At 37.1% G+C, this 19,435-nt stretch overlaps 1 protein-coding gene across 1 annotated transcript; it reads left to right on the top strand.

The window, feature by feature from the left end:
• The first annotated feature begins 2,013 nt into the window (after window positions 1-2,013).
• Window positions 2,014-18,763, top strand: LOC102224144 (transcriptional repressor NF-X1-like). The gene is made up of 23 exons (XM_005798541.3): window positions 2,014-2,264; window positions 3,739-4,578; window positions 5,932-6,093; window positions 6,279-6,356; window positions 7,443-7,548; window positions 8,563-8,634; window positions 8,743-8,882; window positions 9,672-9,771; window positions 9,852-10,069; window positions 11,380-11,477; window positions 11,559-11,589; window positions 11,668-11,750; window positions 12,576-12,684; window positions 12,830-12,949; window positions 13,598-13,677; window positions 13,760-13,990; window positions 14,583-14,656; window positions 14,732-14,833; window positions 15,001-15,138; window positions 15,254-15,320; window positions 16,463-16,608; window positions 16,685-16,789; window positions 18,064-18,763. Exons 1-23 carry the CDS (start codon window positions 2,246-2,248, stop codon window positions 18,134-18,136), a joined length of 3,192 nt encoding a protein of 1,063 aa, XP_005798598.2. The 5' UTR covers window positions 2,014-2,245; the 3' UTR covers window positions 18,137-18,763.
• The last annotated feature ends 672 nt before the right edge of the window (window positions 18,764-19,435 follow it).

The raw sequence follows: 19,435 nt of genomic DNA, 5'->3' as shown, positions 1-19,435 counted from the left end.
GTAAACTCGCACAAGAGAGATAAAAATGCAAATTTCTCAATATTTCTAATAGCTTATAGTGACATAGACGAATTTGGGGTTTCTAAATGTGTATTTGCATTTGCAAAAACACATTTCCACATTTTTCCAGACAAACTTATAAATTTATCTCTGCAATTTCACTGCACTGAGTTTATAGTCTTGTCTGTAAATTAGCCTGTTTGAATTTTTTTTAAATGATTTTCTAATTTTCGGTGGTTAACATCCAGTCAGCTGAAATTTAAGATTGCAATCATTGTTTTCAATGCAGTCCTGCAACATTTGGAAAATTAAGAAAATCTGATAAATTAGAATATTAGAAATTAGATTTAAAATTACCTTTCAGCAGGTAAGTCCACATTTCTGTATTAAAAATGTTTTTTTTTATCAGTCTGATATAATGTTTTAATCAGCTATGAGCAGAAAATCATTGCAATGAACAGAATTGTAAATAATCTAGAAAAATAATGAAAAAATTACAGGGAATATTGGAATACAATGGAAATATAGTTTCAATTTAAGAAAAAAAAAATCTTCTTTTCAAACTAATTCTTCTTAGTAATTTTGTCTTATCTCTGATAATTTACTTGTTTGAAATAAAGATTTCAATTCACTTTAATTTACTGAATATGGCTGTAATATTTTCTACTTAATGAGTTTAAGAAAGGGTTACTCCTTTAAAAATGAGCTTCAACTATGAAAACGTCATGATTCATTAATTTATGCATATGTTTGTGTTGTCTCTTCATTTCCAAAGTCCACCTCCTTTAAGTATGCACCTGTCACTCTTAGCTCTTAACATATCAAAACTGTAAAGTCATGACTTTTAGCTCCACAGTGCTACCGCAGCATTATTAGCCCATTGCTTGGCCTCTCCACTAATAGTTTTCTTGAGTTGCTCCTGATCACCACATGACATGAGAACCACAAGGTCAACCACACCAGTTGTGAAACCCCGCATCCACTGAGCAAAGAAAGAAAAGAGTGAACTGTGGCTTTATTCAGGCTGTAGACTTGAAGAAGTGATATTTATTTCTATATCTGTAAGTAAATCTACTGAATGTTTTGTATTAACGTAGCAAACGATTTCCCAAACATTGAGCAATAAATCTGACAATGTAGAAACAAAGGCGTAGTTCTCCTTGTACATCATTATGAAACTTAACACATACTATATTTGTTTTTTGTTTTTTTTTTATTCACTAACACACACTTTCACTTCCCCTCACAGAACTGCATGAAGACAGTCAGACACCGCTAAGGAAATGTGGTAAATATGCAGCGACAGAGCCTGGCAATGTTCTTATTTTTCCTTTACAGTCTTCAGGGCAAACCTCTTCTTTCTGTTACACAAGCACAAACATAAGACGCCACCTAGTGGGCAACCTTGGGTATATTCTCTTTTTCTTATAAGTTTTGTTGCTGTTAGTGAAATATAGAAACAGCATTGATTTATCAACTGAGTTAAGGAGTCATTTTACCTCTGAGTGGTCCATAAGTCAGAGGTAATAGGTATGTCTAATTACTTTCATTTAAATGCAAAATAGCCAGATTCTTGTAGGGATTAGTTTGATTTTTTTCACAGATGTACAAAGAAATTTAAAACCAAAAGCATCAACAAAATGCGACTTAACCGCACTCTGTATCTGAATCTTTCAAACTTAAATTTACGTATGTATGAAGGCTCAAATAAATATTGAAACATATATTCAATTTATTAAAAATGAATTTGGGTCTATGACACTCATAAAGTGCCCAGAAATTATGTGGATTACAACTATATAGATAAACTGAATTTAAAATAAATAAAAAGTATTAAGCTTGTTTTGATTAGTTAGTACTTGAGTTTTTCTTGGAAGCCTATTTTTTACTTTTATTTGAGTAAAAATATGCCGAAGCAATAACATTTTGGGGCGTTTACTCTGCTAGTTTGTCTCTCAAACTCACTCTCCGTTTATGGAATAATTTTTATTTTGAAAATCTAGTTTGGAAGTTCCGGTTAGCTTTACAGCATTCTATTTGCTAGCCTTCAGCTAGCAGGTGTCGCTAGGTGGCTTTAAGTAGAGGGAAATAACATACAAGTTCATCGTGATTTCCGGTCAGTGGTAACAGCAGAGGGCAGGTGTTAAGGTGGACTCTCCCACCGGCGGCCTGGTCGGACCTGTCAGCTCCTCTCATCCAGCCTGCCGGTATTAAACCTGTTTAGGAGAAGCAGAGTTCAAAGTGAATGGCTGAAGGCTCCTCAGGTAACCGCTTTACTTTCTAAATACCAGCGAGTGAACGTGTTTGAAGTTACATTTTAATTATCAGACATAAAACACTCGATTAGCCACGTTAGCGAATTTACTTACAGTTCAGTGCTATGCTAGCTGTGTTAGCCAGCTGTTAGCAGTAACTTTTTAATTAAGGATACTGTTGTGATTGTTGTTTCAGCCTAGCTTTGACACTTTCCTGACTTTACCTGACATAAAAGCACGTGACTGGGAACTTTGAAACCGACGTTCCACCTGAGCTGGTTACTGTAACAGGAGCTGGGAACATGTGACTGGTTCTAGCTCCAGCAGCTAGTGGGGTCAAGTTTTACAAACCTCTGAGGATATCAGAAATGGACCTGGATGGTTAAAATAAACTGTTTTCTGATTTTAGAAGGGGATATGTTTACTTTTATGTTCATACGGTTTTCTGAAATGTCACTGTTTAAGATTAAAACCTATTTATAAGTATTTTTAGCCGAATTTTGACAGGAAGTTTCAAATGTTAACAGGATCCTGGTTAGGTAAGAAAAATAAAATACATTGGAACCTGGAATATTTTGTCATACAAAATTGTAAAAAAATTCTTAACTGTAATAAATATCTTCCATTAAAAGCTAAATTACACAATTGTTTTACAAAATACTGTGATTATACAGGAATAGCTAGTGAATTTAACCAAAAGAGGCCACAGATTGTTGAAAAACATTGCTCGTTTTAGTGCCAAAAGATCCGAGATAAAATATGCACTTGACTAAATTCTCTTTTATTCGTTTACTGCCTGAATAATTATGCATTTGTACTGAATCCTTTTTTAACTCATTGGTCTGAGTTTGCAATCTTTAACTAAAAATGCTAACTAATGTTTTTACAAAAGCAGATTTTAGCAGTTTTTCTGTGGAATCATGTGTTTGAATTTCCATAATAGGATGACCTGAGAAGTAGCAATATTGTTTTTTAGATCTATTTTACTTATTGGGTTAGAAATTACCTACTTTTTAAAAATAATTTCCATTAGAGTCAATGTCTGTTAGGTTAAAATTTTGGAGCACATCTGGCCTGCTAGCACAGGAAGTTGATGCGTTTGGATATTTTTTGTTCCTTTCAAATGCAAGTAAAATAGTCGTAACTACAAAACACATTTGATTTTTTCTTAATTTAAACAGGCCTCTTGATTCAGTGTAATTTTATAATAAAGAAATATAGTAGATAAATATAGTAGAGGAATATTGAAAAAAAAAGTGCTTTCAACTTGAGGATGTTAACTTTAATGGCAACCATTTTGACCTTTTTTGGTCTTCTGTTACATTTTTTATATGACTTCTTAATAAATTTGAATTGGGGAAAAAGTTCATTTTTTCTAAAATGGAGCACTGTGAAGTGACAGTTCCTTCTAAGTTTATTCATAACCCCTGATTCTCTCCTCTTAATCAGACATCTTCAGTTACTCTATGTTTTCTGTCTGCAGACCCACCTGACCTCAATCCAGATGGGACGCCACATCACAAGCAGCACCACCACAGCTCCAGAAGAACCCGACCCAGACACAACAATGACAGAAACCTCAGCGGTTACAGCTATGATCCAACTCAGCAATATGGAAACTTTCATCAAGGTTTCAAACACACATTTGGCCAAAATAATTCACATTACGTTCAGTATGCCACTGCTCCCTATCCAGAAGGGGATGTAGCCAGGAGAAGAGGCAGAGGAAGAGGACGGAGAGAAGAAAGCAGATGTTTAAATGAAAATGTCGGAGGTTCTGGTTACCGGCAGCAAAAACCTGGTAGGAATCCAGATCTTTTTGGTGCCGGCAACAGATACGCTGGTTCCATGGACGGACCTGATGCGCCGAGCTGGAGAAGAGAAAATGGGAGCAGAGTTTTTCTGGAAACTCAAGTTAAAACACCAAGAAGCACCAACCAGGAGCAGAGGACGGGAGAAGAAAATGAGAAAGGCGATCATACTTCCATACCAGATCAAAGATCTCATGGTTCCAGAGAGGAGACCGCCAAGAGCAGACCTCAAACGTACGATCAACAGAGGAAAAGCAACGACGTAAAGCGGCGTCAAGGACCGATCAAGCCACCAAAATCTCCGTCTCATGAGGATTCGGGCTCAAAGAGGGGGGAACTGGGAAGCACTGAACATCTCCGAGCGTCTCAGGATCCCGCCTGTAAATCTGGAAAAGTCTCAGGGCCGCAGAAACCTTTTCAGGGAAGAGGCGGGAGAAGGACGAACCATCAGAGCATCAAATCGGGTCAGAGGAGCTCGGACAAAATGCCAAAAAGCAAAGAGACACAAACAGGTTGGGTCACAGTTTTTGTCTGTCATTGTGGGAATCAAATTCACTGAAACAACTTTTCACGTTGCATATTTTCACAGAAAGTAGTCCATAAATGAGCACAATATGGAACATTATGTTTAAAAATGTAAACATTTGCTTTCCTAATTTATTTGCTACATTTACAGCTGCATTAAATGTAGCAAATGCCGATATATAATCGCAATAACAAAATATATTGTGATATGCATGCAATCAATATCAATAGATAATGCATTAGATTTTTAAATAATCTCCCAAATTAAATCAAAATTAATTTGATTAAGCACTGAATTAATCAAAACGACACTCAAATGAGTTTGTATTCATCACACAATCAAACCGTCAGATGACATCATCACCCCTGAAAATAATAATCTGAATAGTTTGGATGTATTTTTTTTTCTTTCCTTCTTACAGTTTTTGTTTAGATTGAAAGTTAATGTTTGACCTGTTTTGCTTTTCTATTTTGCACACAGGTTTTTGGTGCATTTCTGTCCTAAAGAAAAATATATAAAACTTCAGATATCTCCCAAACGACATATTAACATACATGGAAAAACCTTCAAAATCTGTTATATTATTGGCAGAAAATCTTTAAGTATTTAATTGGGAAAAATTTGGATCAATTCAGGCTGCAATGTGAATGTCGCCTTAAATGGGTTAAGTCACAAGTGTCAAACTCAAGGCCTGTGGGCCAAATCCGGCCCGCCATAGCTTTTTATGTGGCCCTCTAGATTCTAGACTAAACACTGAATGTGTTTAAATATTGTTATCAATCATATCAATGCAGGTTTTCTATGCTTACTGCCGAATTATATCAATCAGTTCCTCCAGTTTCTTGAGATTTGCACGCACCTTTTTGCGCTAATACATAATTGGGAGTTTATTCCAGATTTTTCTCAAAAATGTAGAACTTTTTTACTTGTACTAAACAGCTGCCTCAAATTTATTTGATGTCAGATTACAGTCCATGAACTATACAAACAAGCGCAAATATTGCAAATATTTCCAAATTAGTACCACAAACACTTTGATTTTTATTGCAAAAAAATCACAAAAAGAATCACAAAATCCTGGAGGAACTGAAAAGATGTTTAATATTATTTAATTTTAAGAATTTATTGATATTTTAACAGTTTAACTGGTTTTATCAATACATTCTGGCACAACCGGCCAGAATGTATTGATAAAACATCAATCATGATGTTGATTTGGCCCAAAACAGAAATGAGTTTGACCCCCCTGGGTTAAGTTGACCTCTGCACTCTTCCACCAGTTTCCTGCTCTGTGTCTGGGTGTTGAGGTCCGGTATCCTGTGCGCTCTGATCTCCGCAGGGTGCCTGATCGAGCAGCTGTCCGAGGAGAAGTACGAGTGCATGGTGTGCTGCGACATCATCCGGGTCATGGCCCCGGTGTGGAGCTGCCACAGCTGCTTCCACGTCTTCCATCTGAACTGCATCAAGAAGTGGGCCCGGTCCCCGGCCTCGCAGGCGGACGGTACGGCCCTCACACACACACACAGAACGCGACCCTGATTCAGAATAATTGATTCCTGCTGATTCGGCAACACGCTGTGCTTTGTAACAATTTGAAAAGAAGGAGCAGGTGTTTCTTTTCTTTTTTGGTTTCTTTTGTAACTCTGACGTGAGCTCATGTTGAGCTGCTGGTTCTGTTTTGGTCAGATTCTGCTGAAGGTTGGCGCTGCCCCGCCTGCCAGAACGTGGCACTGAAACACCCGACCACCTACGTCTGCTTCTGTGGTGAGAGACTACGAGTCGTTCCTTCTCCTGGAAAATGTCTGAAGTTTGATTTAATAGTTTTCCAGGTTTGGAAAACGAGTGGGAGAATAACTTTGTTACATCTATTATCTGTCTTTTCATCCATCCATCTCTTTTATCAATCCTTCCATCCATATTTTCTTTTTGTTCCATCTATCCTTCTTATTGTCCATCATCATCCATTTATGCATCATTCATCCCTTTGCTCCTCTTTTCTTTTGTCCACTTCTTTACATGTCTATCATCTTTCTGTCCATCATCTACCTTTTCATCCATCTATCATCCATTACCTTTACTTATCCTTTCCTTTGTTCTTACGTCAGTCTTTTCTTTCATCTGTCCTTTTTTTATTTTTTCCTTCTGCAATCTTTTTGTCCTCATCCATCCTCATTTCTTTCTTTTATCCATTCTTCCATCCATCTGTCCTTCTTTAATTTGTCTTTGTTCATCCTCAGCATCCATCCATTCTTCTGTCCATCTTTTCTTTTCTGTCCTCTTACACATCTATCCATCTTTCTTTCCTCTTTTCATCTATCTATCATCCATCTGCTCGTCTTGCCTTTTATCAATCCATACATCAATTTTATTTATCGTTTCGTTCTTCCTTTTATCCTTCTGTCCGTTCTGTTTTTTGTTCCCAACTTCTTCTTTCATACATATTTCTTTCTTTCTTTCTTTCTTTCTTTCTTTCTTTCTTTCTTTCTTTCTTTCTTTCTTTCTTTCTTTCTTTCTTTCTTTCTTTCTTTCTTTCTTTCTTTCTTTCTTTCTTTCTTTCTTTCTTTCATCTGTCTGTCCATCCTCATCCCTTCTTCCCTGCTTTCTCCAGTTTGGTAACTGTGGGAATTTCAGCAATAAATTAAATGTTTTTAAAGTTAATTTTTTTCCCCCCTATTTTTAAACATAAATGCTTAGCAACACACCCCACTCATCTTAAACACAGCAATGTGTTTATTTTACTAAATATTTTTATTATATATTCAAACTGACTAATAGAAATCCGATAATTTTGTTAAACGTCGGTTTCCTCTCATCTGCTGGAGCTGAGATTTCCTTTCCGTCGATCGGCAGGCAAAGTGACGAACCCCGAGTGGCAGCGCAGCGAGATTCCCCACAGCTGCGGTGACATGTGTGGGAAGAAGCGGAGCGGAGCGGCCTGCAACCACCCCTGTAACATGTGAGCTGTGAAAACGCAACAACACTTTGAGCTACAGGACTGAATGTTGAGTAATATTTAGGTGATCAGATGACAGGACGAACACAGCACTGCATTTCTTCAGCTGGGAAGTAACTAGAGGTTAGAAATTTGATCCTTTGTGCCAGAATGATGCCCAGGACATGATCCACCTCTTGTCTCTGAGGGCTATACTAGGAAAATAAGTGTCAGTCTTGAAAGATAAAGTGAAATCTGCAGATTCTGAGCATAAATATTTAGCTGTTTAAACTTGAGCAAAACAGGATATGCAAAAGGATTCATGAGTGGTATGATTAGACATGCCTGTGCATGCAATTGTTGCACTGATTGATTTCAGTTTATTCTGTTCACTGTGAACCTTCTTATGTGTCTGGAATAAGGAAAGATACAATGTTGATGATTAGAGTATTGGCATAAAAATGGCTGAGTAAAAATGAACACCAGATTTCTGGAGCTGTAACTACTAAGCATGACAACAAATTGTCCCAGAAATTATTGCCATAAATGACAATATTGTCATTTTAAGACCATTTTCAGCTAACGTGATAATAATAATGTTATATTAATGTGAGTGGATCCTCTCAAAGATAAAAAAAACCCTTTAATTTCTAAAGAATATTTAACGCTGGAACTGGAAAACATTTTAAATATCCCAAATACACAAACAAAACAATAATAATTAGATTATGAACAAAATGTAACAAAATTGCATTGGAAGAATCAAAAAGAAAAACAGGCAAAAGTGGCAGGTAGTACAAACGAACTACTTCATTCTTCAAAATCCCAACTTTTCGACAATATCAAACAATTGTTGTCCAAATGGAAATTGTAGCGCTTGTTGTAATTTATCATACAATTAATTGATAAATTATTTGATAAATTTATTGCTTTTAGTAGTGGAAAAGGGTCATCGTTCACAGCTTTATACTGGTTTGTCACGTAAAATCCCAGTAAAATATGTAGATTTTTTGGTGACTTTTTAGTGTTTCCTCTCAGCTTGTGCCACCCTGGACCTTGTCCTTCATGTCCTGCCTTTGTCACAAAGTCCTGCGTCTGTGGGAAGATGAGGTAAAAGCATAAAAACATGTTCATGTTGGCTTTTTTATTACTAATACTTCCTTACTATTGAATTATTTGTCAGCCCGTTTGATGTTTTTGATGTTTATTTTGTTTTAGTCAGCCAATGCGCTGCGGCCAGGCCCCAGTCCTGCAGTGTGACTCAGTCTGTGGGGCTTTACTCAACTGTGGTGAACACTCTTGTGCTCTGGTGTGCCACGGCGGGGCGTGTCAACCCTGCCAGCAGCAGGTTCAGCAGGGTGAGTCTATCTCAGGCACAAAACACGGTTTATTTTTATTTATTTTCATTTTAACTGTAAAGTAAATGGTTTATGATGAGACAAGATTGCGTTTCTTTAAGATAAGATAGCACATTAGATTAAAAAGTGATAATAATAGAAACTATTTTAGCAATTATGGACACAAAACTGTTTAAGAAAAAATATTTCTGTCTCCATACTTGTTGCTCTCCTTACTTTACTATCAAGAAAGACAAAAACACAAATTTATATGACTTAACAAGGAAAGTGGCTTGATGTTAGAGCGGCTGGATTATGAAAAGGTTTATTTTATTTCCCTTGAATTTGGGCTTGAAAGGAAATAAATTTCTTGTTGAATCTTCACTTAAAATAATTGCCAAAGCATTTATTGAAATGTTGACTATTGTATTAAAAAAATGAAATAAAATTAATAAGAGAGTATACATTAACAATCTCAGGAAAATTAAATCCAAAATTTAAAATAACTTGTACAAAAACATCAAGAAAAAAAAAAAAGAAAATATTATAAAAATTCTAAATGAATAGAATAAAAACCAAATGAGAGAAATCAATAAAAAGGCTTAATTATAATAACTAATCTCATTTTAGTTCACTAAACTACGGTGTCGTAGAAGTGCAAATCACATCAACAAATCACTAAACTGTGCTAACTTTTACATGATTATTTGTCAGAATAATTGATAGAAAAATTGATTACTGAGATTATTATTAGTTGCAGCTTTAAAACAACTAACTGGTTTAATCTAATCTCGTGTTTATTTCCTGTAGTTTGTTACTGTGGCGTGACGCCTCGCACCGTCCTGTGCGGCACAGATAAAGACGGATTTGATGGCTTTGGACATTTCTCCTGTCAAAAAGTTTGCTCTAAGTAAGTGTCTATGCTGTGGAAATGACATGGAGTCGTCCACAGAGTTCTTCCTCGGTGACCGGAGCCCGTTTTCTGCTCAGGATGTTGAATTGTGAAGCTCACCGGTGCCAGCAGGTGTGCCACCGCGGGCCGTGCCAGCCGTGCCCGCTCTCCCCCAGCCTGGTGAAGACGTGTCCCTGCAGCCAAACATCGCTCTCCAAACTCCTGGAGCTGGGCTACTCTGAGCGGCGCAGCTGCTCCGATCCCATCCCGTCCTGCGGAAAGACATGCAACAAACCTCTGCCTTGTGGCTCCAACGGTAAGGAATGTTTTACAAACATTTGAAGCTTTAAATCTTACAATAATCTTACAATTTGTTGGCAAATTGTGACAGCACCAAATATATTTACTAATGTTTTGGAAGTGACTCATATGCACTTAGCATATGATTCACTTCCAATCATATGAAGTGAATCATATGAAAGTGGAAGTGCATATGATGCAGAAAACTTGCTAAACCCGGTAATTGGGCGCTCAGGCAGTCATTCATCCAACGGTCCAGGGTTTTTTTTTTATTTGTTTTTTTTTTTTTAGTTAAAAAATGTTTAAAGTTGACAGGAAACGTGAAAATATCTCTTGATAATTATATGTTATTGGAAGATTAATGCCTGAAGACCAACTATAAAGTCTTAAATTGCAAACATTAAAAAAAGACTTAAATAAATAAGCAATGCTTAGCTTGGAGGGGGCACAAGTAAAGCCTGGTGGCCCGCCAGGCTTATAACACACTGGGGGAATCCCTGATATAATTTTAAAAACACAAAATCTTACCAAGTATTTTCTGTGTATATTCTAGAGCAAATATCTTAATTCACTTGAAATAATATAAAACTAACTTACATACAACTTTTATGCCAGATATAGGAGTTTGCTATGAATCAATAATTCATCAATATTGATTTAAAAAAGTACAAAATCTGCTGGCAAATTATTTCACTTGTAAAAATGTATTACAAGAAATGTTTCAATCTGCCAGTGGAACTAGCACTTTTTAAATGCATATTAAGGAAACATTGAATCCAAACAAGCTCCTAGATCTTGTTGAAAAAGTTACTTTTAAGTTAGTTTGTTATTATTTCAAGAGTACAAAGACATTTGCAGTAGAAACTAGACAAAAGTACTTAGGAATATTGTGTTTTTGCACTGTATGTACTGATAGGACATGATAAATGGCTGGAAAAATAAGTGGGTATATTTGCTAACAAAGCTTTTGCAATAAATCAATGGGAGGAACATCCTCAAGAGTTTTACAAGCTGCTGCTGTGAGTCCACTGCAGATGAGAAGCATAAATTATTTATTATTGTTGACTTCCCAAAAGAAACCGTGGAAATTTATGCAACCAACCATAAACAGTTAAACTTTTTCTAAAATGTTTGATCAAGAACTTTGCCTCTTCATCATCCTGCAGATGTTAACTTTTATCTTTAAGATTTATTTTTAAAATCTGATCTCTGTCTTCCTGCTGGTCCATTGTGTTGGTTTTTCACAACAAACAGGAAGTGCATTACCAGAAGTCCGCTGGCATTGTTTTTGAAGCATATCTGCAGATTGTGATCTTGTTTTTTCAGACACCATCCATTTGTGTCAAAATCTGTGTCATGAGGGGACCTGTGGGCCGTGCACTTTGACCTCCACCATCAGGTGCCGCTGTGGCGCCAAGACCAAGGTGGGCCACAACGTCATCACAGCAGATACGTTTTCAAGTTTTTAAAACTCAGAATCTGTAAAGATTCTTCTTTTATTCCAGGAGGTTCCATGTGCAAATATTCTAAAAGAAGGTAATATTTTAGCTGAGTGAAATATGACATCACTGCGTATGTCACTTCCTGTTGTAAATGTCCGCTGTCTCCATCCAGACGAGCTCGTCTTCACTTGTGAGAGACGATGCAACAAGAAGCGCTCCTGTGGTCGGCACAAGTGTGGAGAGCTTTGCTGTGTGGTGAGTCCTCAGTAATCTGGACTCCGTTTCGGTTGAAGCCCGGCTTCAGAACCAGCCGGAGTCATGCTGGTTCTGAAACCCATTTGGGTCGCTGGACATATGATGTCCTTTAGCTGAACCAAGATGACTATGAGAGATCCAACTCTTTATCTGTCAGGCTGTCCATCAATCTATCTCTTTATTCATCCCTCAATCAACCTTTCCATCGTTTCATTCATCCATCTGTCCATTCATTCATCTTTTTATTTGTCTGCCTGTCTATTCCTTCATCTTCCCATCTCTTGATTCATCCTTCCATCCATCTGTCCATTAATCCATCTTTTTATTCATCCTTCTGTATGTTTATTCATCATCTCATCTCATTTGTTCATCTTTTTATTCGTTCATCTGTCAATTCATTCTACTTTATCCATCCCTCTGTCCATTAATCCATCTCTTTTTGTCCATCTGTCCATTCATTCATCTTTTTATTAATCCATCTGTCCACAAGTCAATCCATTCCTCTTTTTTTATCCATCAAGCCAATCGTCCATCTATTTCTTTTGACTCCTCGTTCTCTGAAAAACCAATCTCTGTATATTTCATTGAGAAAATGTAGAAATGTCTTGCAGCTCTGTTCAGTCTTTTCTTTTGTTATCCAGATTTTTCTGCCACTTTGTTACTCATCACTTTGTTGTTCTGTCACATAAAATCCAAACAACACACATTAAAGCTTGTGGTTTTTACAAAATGTGAAAAAAGGTTAAGAGGAATGAAAACTTTTGTAAAACGAGTTTAAAGTTTGTCTGAACTGCAAAATGAGTTTGGTATTTTGTCTCCGTTCAGAACGCAGATCACAGATGCCCCATGATCTGCAGCTACAAGCTGAACTGCGGCCTCCACCGCTGCCAGGAGCCGTGCCACAAAGGGAACTGCGAGCCCTGCTGGCAGTCAAGTGAGTCATTTTATTCTGAGGCCAAACCCCTACAACAACACATGAATAAACACCAAGAACCAGTTTAAAGTCCTCACTTCATTTCTCTGTTTCTTTGTGGTGTTATGTTTGGCTCTGAGTTTGTTGCGACTCCCCCTGTTGGCAGGTTTTGATGAGCTGACGTGTCACTGTGGCGCTTCTGTGTTGTACCCTCCAATTTCCTGTGGCACAAAACCGCCCGAGTGCAAAAACCTGTGCATGAGAAGACATGAGTGTGACCATCCAGGTAAGGCGGGCCGATAACGACATCAACTGCAGCTTTAAACAGGGTTAGGACTGAAACAATTCATCAGACTAATCACGATTAATCGATAATCGATTCATTAACTGGAGCATAAAGACTCAAAAAAATGGCATTTATTGGAAGAACAACTTTCTCATAGTATTAAATAAGTCAAAACTGTACATAAGATCATATATTTTTCATTAAAGATAAAAAACATCTTTTTCTGTAAATGTTATTCTTAGAACTCCTCAAGTAGAATAGTTTTAGCTTTACAGGCAAAGTTTTTGCTTCTGTAAGAAAAAAAATCTCCTATTCAGCACCTTTTGTTATTCAACTAAGATTTAGTTAATCCAAAATATTTACTAAATAATAAGCTCTTCATATGTTGATGGCAGAAGTATTTTTTAGCCACAAATGATCATGCGTACATTAAAGAAATGCAATATTATTACATTTTAGGCAATAAATATGATTGCATCTATTAATGTATATATTCAAAAAGGCTTAAGTGGTCAAATGGAAAATATGCAGAATGTGGCAGTTATTTTCTCATATAATTGATCATCAGAATAGTTGATTAATTGTCAGAAAAATTGTTAGTTGCAGCCTTAAACAAGAAATTTTAACATTTTTCTTCCCCTGATTTAGTGTTTCACAACTGCCACAGCGATGACAAATGCCCGCCTTGCACATACCTCACTCAGAAATGGTGCATGGGAAAGCATGAGGTAAACCCCACGAAGGTCACCGAGTTATTTTAGTTTTATTCATTTATTATTATTGCAGTAAGCTTATTCCTTGGCTCCACAGCAACGCAGCAACATCCCGTGTCACCTGCAAGACATTTCCTGTGGTCTGACGTGTAATAAGATGCTGCCTTGTGAAATGCACCGCTGCAAACGGCTCTGCCACCGCGCAGACTGCCTGCCAGAGGGCGGCTGCCAGCAGCCGTGCATGCTGCCCCGGCCGGAATGCGGCCACCCATGCGCGGCTCCTTGTCACAGAGGCAGCAGCTGCCCACGCACCACCTGCACTGCCAAGGTACAGACCACTTTCCAGGAAACTGATGTTTCTGACAAATAAAACAAAAAAAAAACCTGCTGCAATGTAGCAAATGTTTAATTTAGATCAGGGATGTCCAAAGTGCGGCACGGGGGCCATTTTGTGGCTGAATTAAGAATGATACAGGTGATCATTTTAATTTGCATAAAGTTGTTACCAACATAATTTATAAGGTTTTACAATAAGAAGTTCATTCAGAGACTTATTGAAAAGCCGACATTGCTCCACAAAAATCAGCTTTTATTGAATTTATTAAACGTTTTTCAAAAGAAGGATCCGAATCCTGTTATAACTGAGAAAAAATTTGTCCAATCAAAACAATTTGAAAACTAATTTTCCTTTTCTTAATATATCAAAATCACATTTATGTTTGTCTCTACGATGAACAGCATCCCTTTGCTTAAATAAACAATAAAAAATAAATGATTTTATTTGCTTGATTTTAGTTTATTTTTCTTAAGTACTTTTGATTGAACAATTTTGAAAAAACTTTGGACACCCCTGATTTAGATCAAAAATCACTACTGCTTAAATTACTTTTAACAAAGTTTCGGACTCCTGTTCTCATCAGGTAGCGCTCCAGTGTGACTGTGGTCGGAGGAAGGAAAGTGTTGCCTGCACAGAAGCTGCTAATTCCTATCAAAGGTAACTTCTCCTCACTTTTAATCACTTTCTTTCAGTTTTGCAATTAAAATATTCTCTGTAATATTTCCTCCATAGATACGCAGCCATCGCGATGGCCAGCAAACTCTCTGACATGCAGATTGGCGACTCCATGGACATTGGTCCGCTCCTCACCAAGAAGGAGATGAAACAGACCAGGTGGAGGAAAACAAAATGCTTCATTTTACTGTGGCTTTCTAACTATTAGGCTTTTTTACATCTGAGTCATGTTGCAACTAAAGCTAGAGCTGATTTCAGTCGTTTCTATGACTTGTATTGGTTTTAGTTGGAGGTGAGTAGAGTTTTTAAAAGCGTTGTGATTTCAGACTCGAGTGCGATCAAGAATGCGCCACTTTGGAGAGAAACCGGCGCCTGGCTGAGGCGCTGCAGATCGACTCCTCCTCCGACCCCTTCAACGTTCGCTCCTCCTCCGTTTACAGCGACAGCCTCAAGGAGGACGCCAGGTTTGACCTTTTGCTCCTGGGTTTTTGAGGACGCCTCGTTTTTTCTTTTATGTCCCAGCAGCAGAAAACAGAAAGTGTGTCGTCGCAGTAAAACGCAGCATGACTCTGCTTTCAGGAAGGACCCGAAGTTCCTCGCTGAGGTAGAGGAAGAGATCAAGAATCTTGTTGAGCTCGCCAATAAGGTAGCATCACAATCTGATACTAATTTACCTGTGGAGGCTTTGAAGATTTGCTTGTTTATTTACCTTTTGGGACAGTAACAGACAAATGGAGAGGATTACATCTAGAAAAAGATGGAATGAGGAAATAAGAATGTGGGAGAAAAATGACTTTGAGGTTTAAATCATGTTTTTCTTTCAGTCCTTGTGTCATACTTTTTTCTCTTTCTTTTTGTCCATTCTCTCTTCCTATTCTTCCATCCACCCTTCATTGTGTCCTTATCTTTGCCATCTTTGAGTCCTTCCTTGCTTGTGTCCTAACTCTTTTACTCTTATCCTTGATCCCTTCCCTCCTTGTGTCTTACCCCTGTTCATTCAATCTTCCTTTGTTTGTGCTGTTTTTTCCTCCCTTGTCTCCCCTTTCCTTGGATTTCTCTTTCATTTCCTTCCATTCTCATCATTCCTTGTCTCTTTCTTGCTTCCTTCTTCCCTCTCTTTCATTTCTTCCTTCCTTTCTCCCTTCCTTCATTCCTTGTGTCTTATTCCTTTCCTTTACTTCTTCACTTTTTCTTCCTTCCTTGCTTCCTTCATCCTTCCCCACCTCCCCTACTCTTTTCCTTCCTTCCTTCTTCTCTCACTTTTTCATGTATTCATTCTTCCCTTCATTTCTTCATCCCTCCTTACTTCCTTCCTTCTGTCATCTTCTTGTGTTCTATACATTTTCCTTACTTTGTTATTTACTTCCTCCCTTCCTTCCTTTTTGTTTTACTTCCTTTTTTATGGACTCTTAGTTTCTTGTTTTCTACACCCGTTCGTTCATTCCTTCCTGCTTGTTGTTTTCTCAGATTAAACACTTAAACCCTGCCTATTGTACAATTATTTACCATAAATCTATAGATAATATCTTATATTTTAAGCTAAATGGAAAGGAGTCTATGCTTTAAAAATATTCTGGATCAATAAAGGTTTTTATTCTTAGTAAATGATTCTAAAAATCCAAAATGTTTAATGAGGGAAAAACATTTTGAGCTGCGTTTATTAGCAGCTGCGTCTGCATGAGTTTCTGCAGAAATCCCTGCAATTACTCAGCATTAAACTGTCAGAAATCATCTTCATCAGGCCTGAATCGCTTCTCTGTTGCTCATCCTCATCACTGATGCATGCAGGGAAAGCAGCCGAAGAAGAGCCACTGTTTCCCACCGATGAACAGGGAGCACCGGAAGATCATCCATGAACTGGCCGAGGTCTACGTCGTCGACAGCGTGAGCTACGACAGCGAGCCCAAGCGGAACGTCGTCATCACCGCCCACAAGTACGTCTGCTAGCATATATGGCGGCCCGGCGGTGGCGCCGATTGTGGTTCTGAACCTGTGTATCTGTGTTGGCAGAGGGAAGTCGGCTTGTCCGAGCTCGACCCTGACGGCGCTGATAGAGAGGGAGACGGCGGCTCGGGCGCCTCCCCCTATCCCTCATATCAAGCAGCAAAGCAGCAAGTGAGTCATCCTCCATGATTAAAGAATTTCTGACATTTTAGTTGAGGCCAAAACTGAACTTTTTGGTTTGCATGTAGGCTTGTTGCAGTAAGCAATAAATCAATTAAAGAATCATTTCGATTAGCATGATTTATAGCTTGTTTTTCTTTTTTCTCTTTCTACCAAAAACTGGTTAAAAAAAGTCTTCTGTCTGTCTTGCTCTTATTTTGAACTACAATTTTGTTTACACAGTCTACATAGATAATCTTATTGGTATTTTTGTTTATTTATTTTGTATATTTAAAATGTCTTCTAGTTTCTGTGTTAGATGTTCATTACACTGCAAAAACAAAAAATCTAACCACGTATTTTTGGCAAGTTTTTAGATGTCTAAATCCAAATCTAAATATCTTAGATTTGTCTTATTTCAAGTGTACTAACTTTCAAGTAACTTTTCTGCAAACTATAGGACCTTGTTTTATGTAAATAATTCCTTAATATTGACTTATAAAGTGCTAGTTCCACTGGCAGATTATTTAATTTATAATGTGGGAAAAATATCTCATTATAAATTAGATAATCTGCCATTGGAGCTAAAATGTTTCTCAATACTAAGGAACTAGTTAAGAAAAATAACCTTGTATATCTTGCTGAAATGTTTAGTGTAAGTTAGCTTTAAGTCTACTAAGATATCTACACTAGAAACTGGACAAATATACTTGGTAAGACTTCATGTTTTTGTACTGAAACTTTAAAACCATGTTTCTTTTTCTCCACTGCAAAAACACAAAATCAAAGCCAAACATTTTTGTCTAGGTTTTAGTGCAAACACCTTTTGAGCACTTGAAATAAGACAAAACTAACTTTGAAGTTATTTTTTCACAAGATTAGAACCTTGTTTCAAGTAAACAATACCTAAATACTGGTTGCACTGGCAGATTTTTTAACTTTTAACATGGGAAAAATGTCTTATTATAAATTAAATAATCTTCCAGTGGAACTAGTACTTCTTTTAAACCAATATTAAAGAACTATTGTCTTAAAACAGGCTTATATTTCTTGTTGAAGACTTTCTTTTAAGTAAGTTTTAAGTGTACTAAGTTATTTGCACTGGAAACTAGACAAAAACACTTGGAAACATTTTGTTTTTGCAGTGAAAACTGCTTTTTGTCTATCGGATAAAAACCGATTAAAATGCATGACTGACATTGTTGCAGTGAGTTGCTCCTCATTGTAACATAATTGGATTAAGGTTCAATCAAGTTGATCTTTTTTCTTTCTGATTCCTCTCGTAGGGCTGCGGGTGGAAGCTGGTCAAAGATGGTGAAAGAGGAGCCTGTGATAGATTATTTTGATGTTCAGGACTGAGAAGGAATGAAGAGAAAAACTTCAAGAGCTGCTTGTTAACTTCATTATCCATCTCACTAAGACAATCTGAAAAATGTGATCATCAAAGTTATATTCAGAATATTTACAAATTTGATGATCTACCCAAAATTATCCATGCTCAGCAGAAGTTCCTTTGAAAATCAGTTTGTATGCAATTTAGTAAATTCATTTTATGATATTATCGTCTTCAAATACAGAGATTCATTTAAAACAGCAGGCGTTCTCTCCAGCTTATGGTCCTTAAACCAAACGCCAAGCTTTATTCTGAGCAGTAAAATGTCTTTTGATCTTTTTGTCGGTGTTGAGCCAAGGCTGCTGTTGTAAAAACCTCATGGAGGGAGTGGGCTGCACTGCAGAAGGAAAACATTGTGGAAACACAAACACTTTGACCTAGATGGAGGGCTGCACCTCCCGAAAACGTTCTGGAGGCGTTTTGAGGTTGGCCTGCTGCAGCGTACCTGAGGACGCCGTAACGCGGCGGCGGATGCGGGCGAAGCCGGAGCCGATGAATCATATTTTTGTTCCTGAGATGACAACAGAAAGATTCCTCTTTATTAAACCAAATGTACCCGATCACAACATACCAATAAATTTGAGAAAACCACCAAGAAACGCCTCTACTGTTCAATTTCCTGACTCTTTTTAAATGTAGAAGTACACAAGTAAATGCTACAAACATTTTAATGATTAAATTCAACTATTAAACATTTAATCTTAAAACTAAATATTTAGCTTGCCAATAAAACATGTAGTTAGGAAGCTTAATACTTAATTTGCAAGCTAAATATTAAACATAAATATGAATGCATGAGTATTTAGTTTGTAGATGGGAATAAAATATTTAGCTTTAAAACTAAATGTATAGCTTCCTAACTATATTTAATTAGCAAATTAAATATTTTACTTGCTAAGTATTTAATTTACACAATATTTAATTCCCTAATTAGATATTTAATTTTCAAGGTAAATACTTATAAATTAATATTTATAAGTATTTACTTATAAATTAATATTTATAAGTATTGCATTTGGGAACTAAATATTTAGGTTGCAAATTAATAGGTTCATTACTAAGTATTTATTTAGTAAGCTAAGGGGTGTCAAACTCCAGTCCTCGAGGGCCGCTTTCCTGCAACTTTTAGATGTGCCTCTGCTGCACCACACCTGAATAGAATAATTAGGTCATTAGCAAGGCTCTCGAAAACTGATCTACACAAGGAGGAGGCAATTAAGCCATTTCATTCCAGAGTTTTGTACCTGTGGCACATCTGAAACCTG

Source organism: Xiphophorus maculatus, chromosome 21, assembly GCF_002775205.1.
Source record: "Xiphophorus maculatus strain JP 163 A chromosome 21, X_maculatus-5.0-male, whole genome shotgun sequence".
NCBI classification, from domain to species: Eukaryota; Metazoa; Chordata; class Actinopteri; order Cyprinodontiformes; family Poeciliidae; genus Xiphophorus; species Xiphophorus maculatus.
This window is presented reverse-complemented; position numbering and strand designations above follow the sequence as displayed.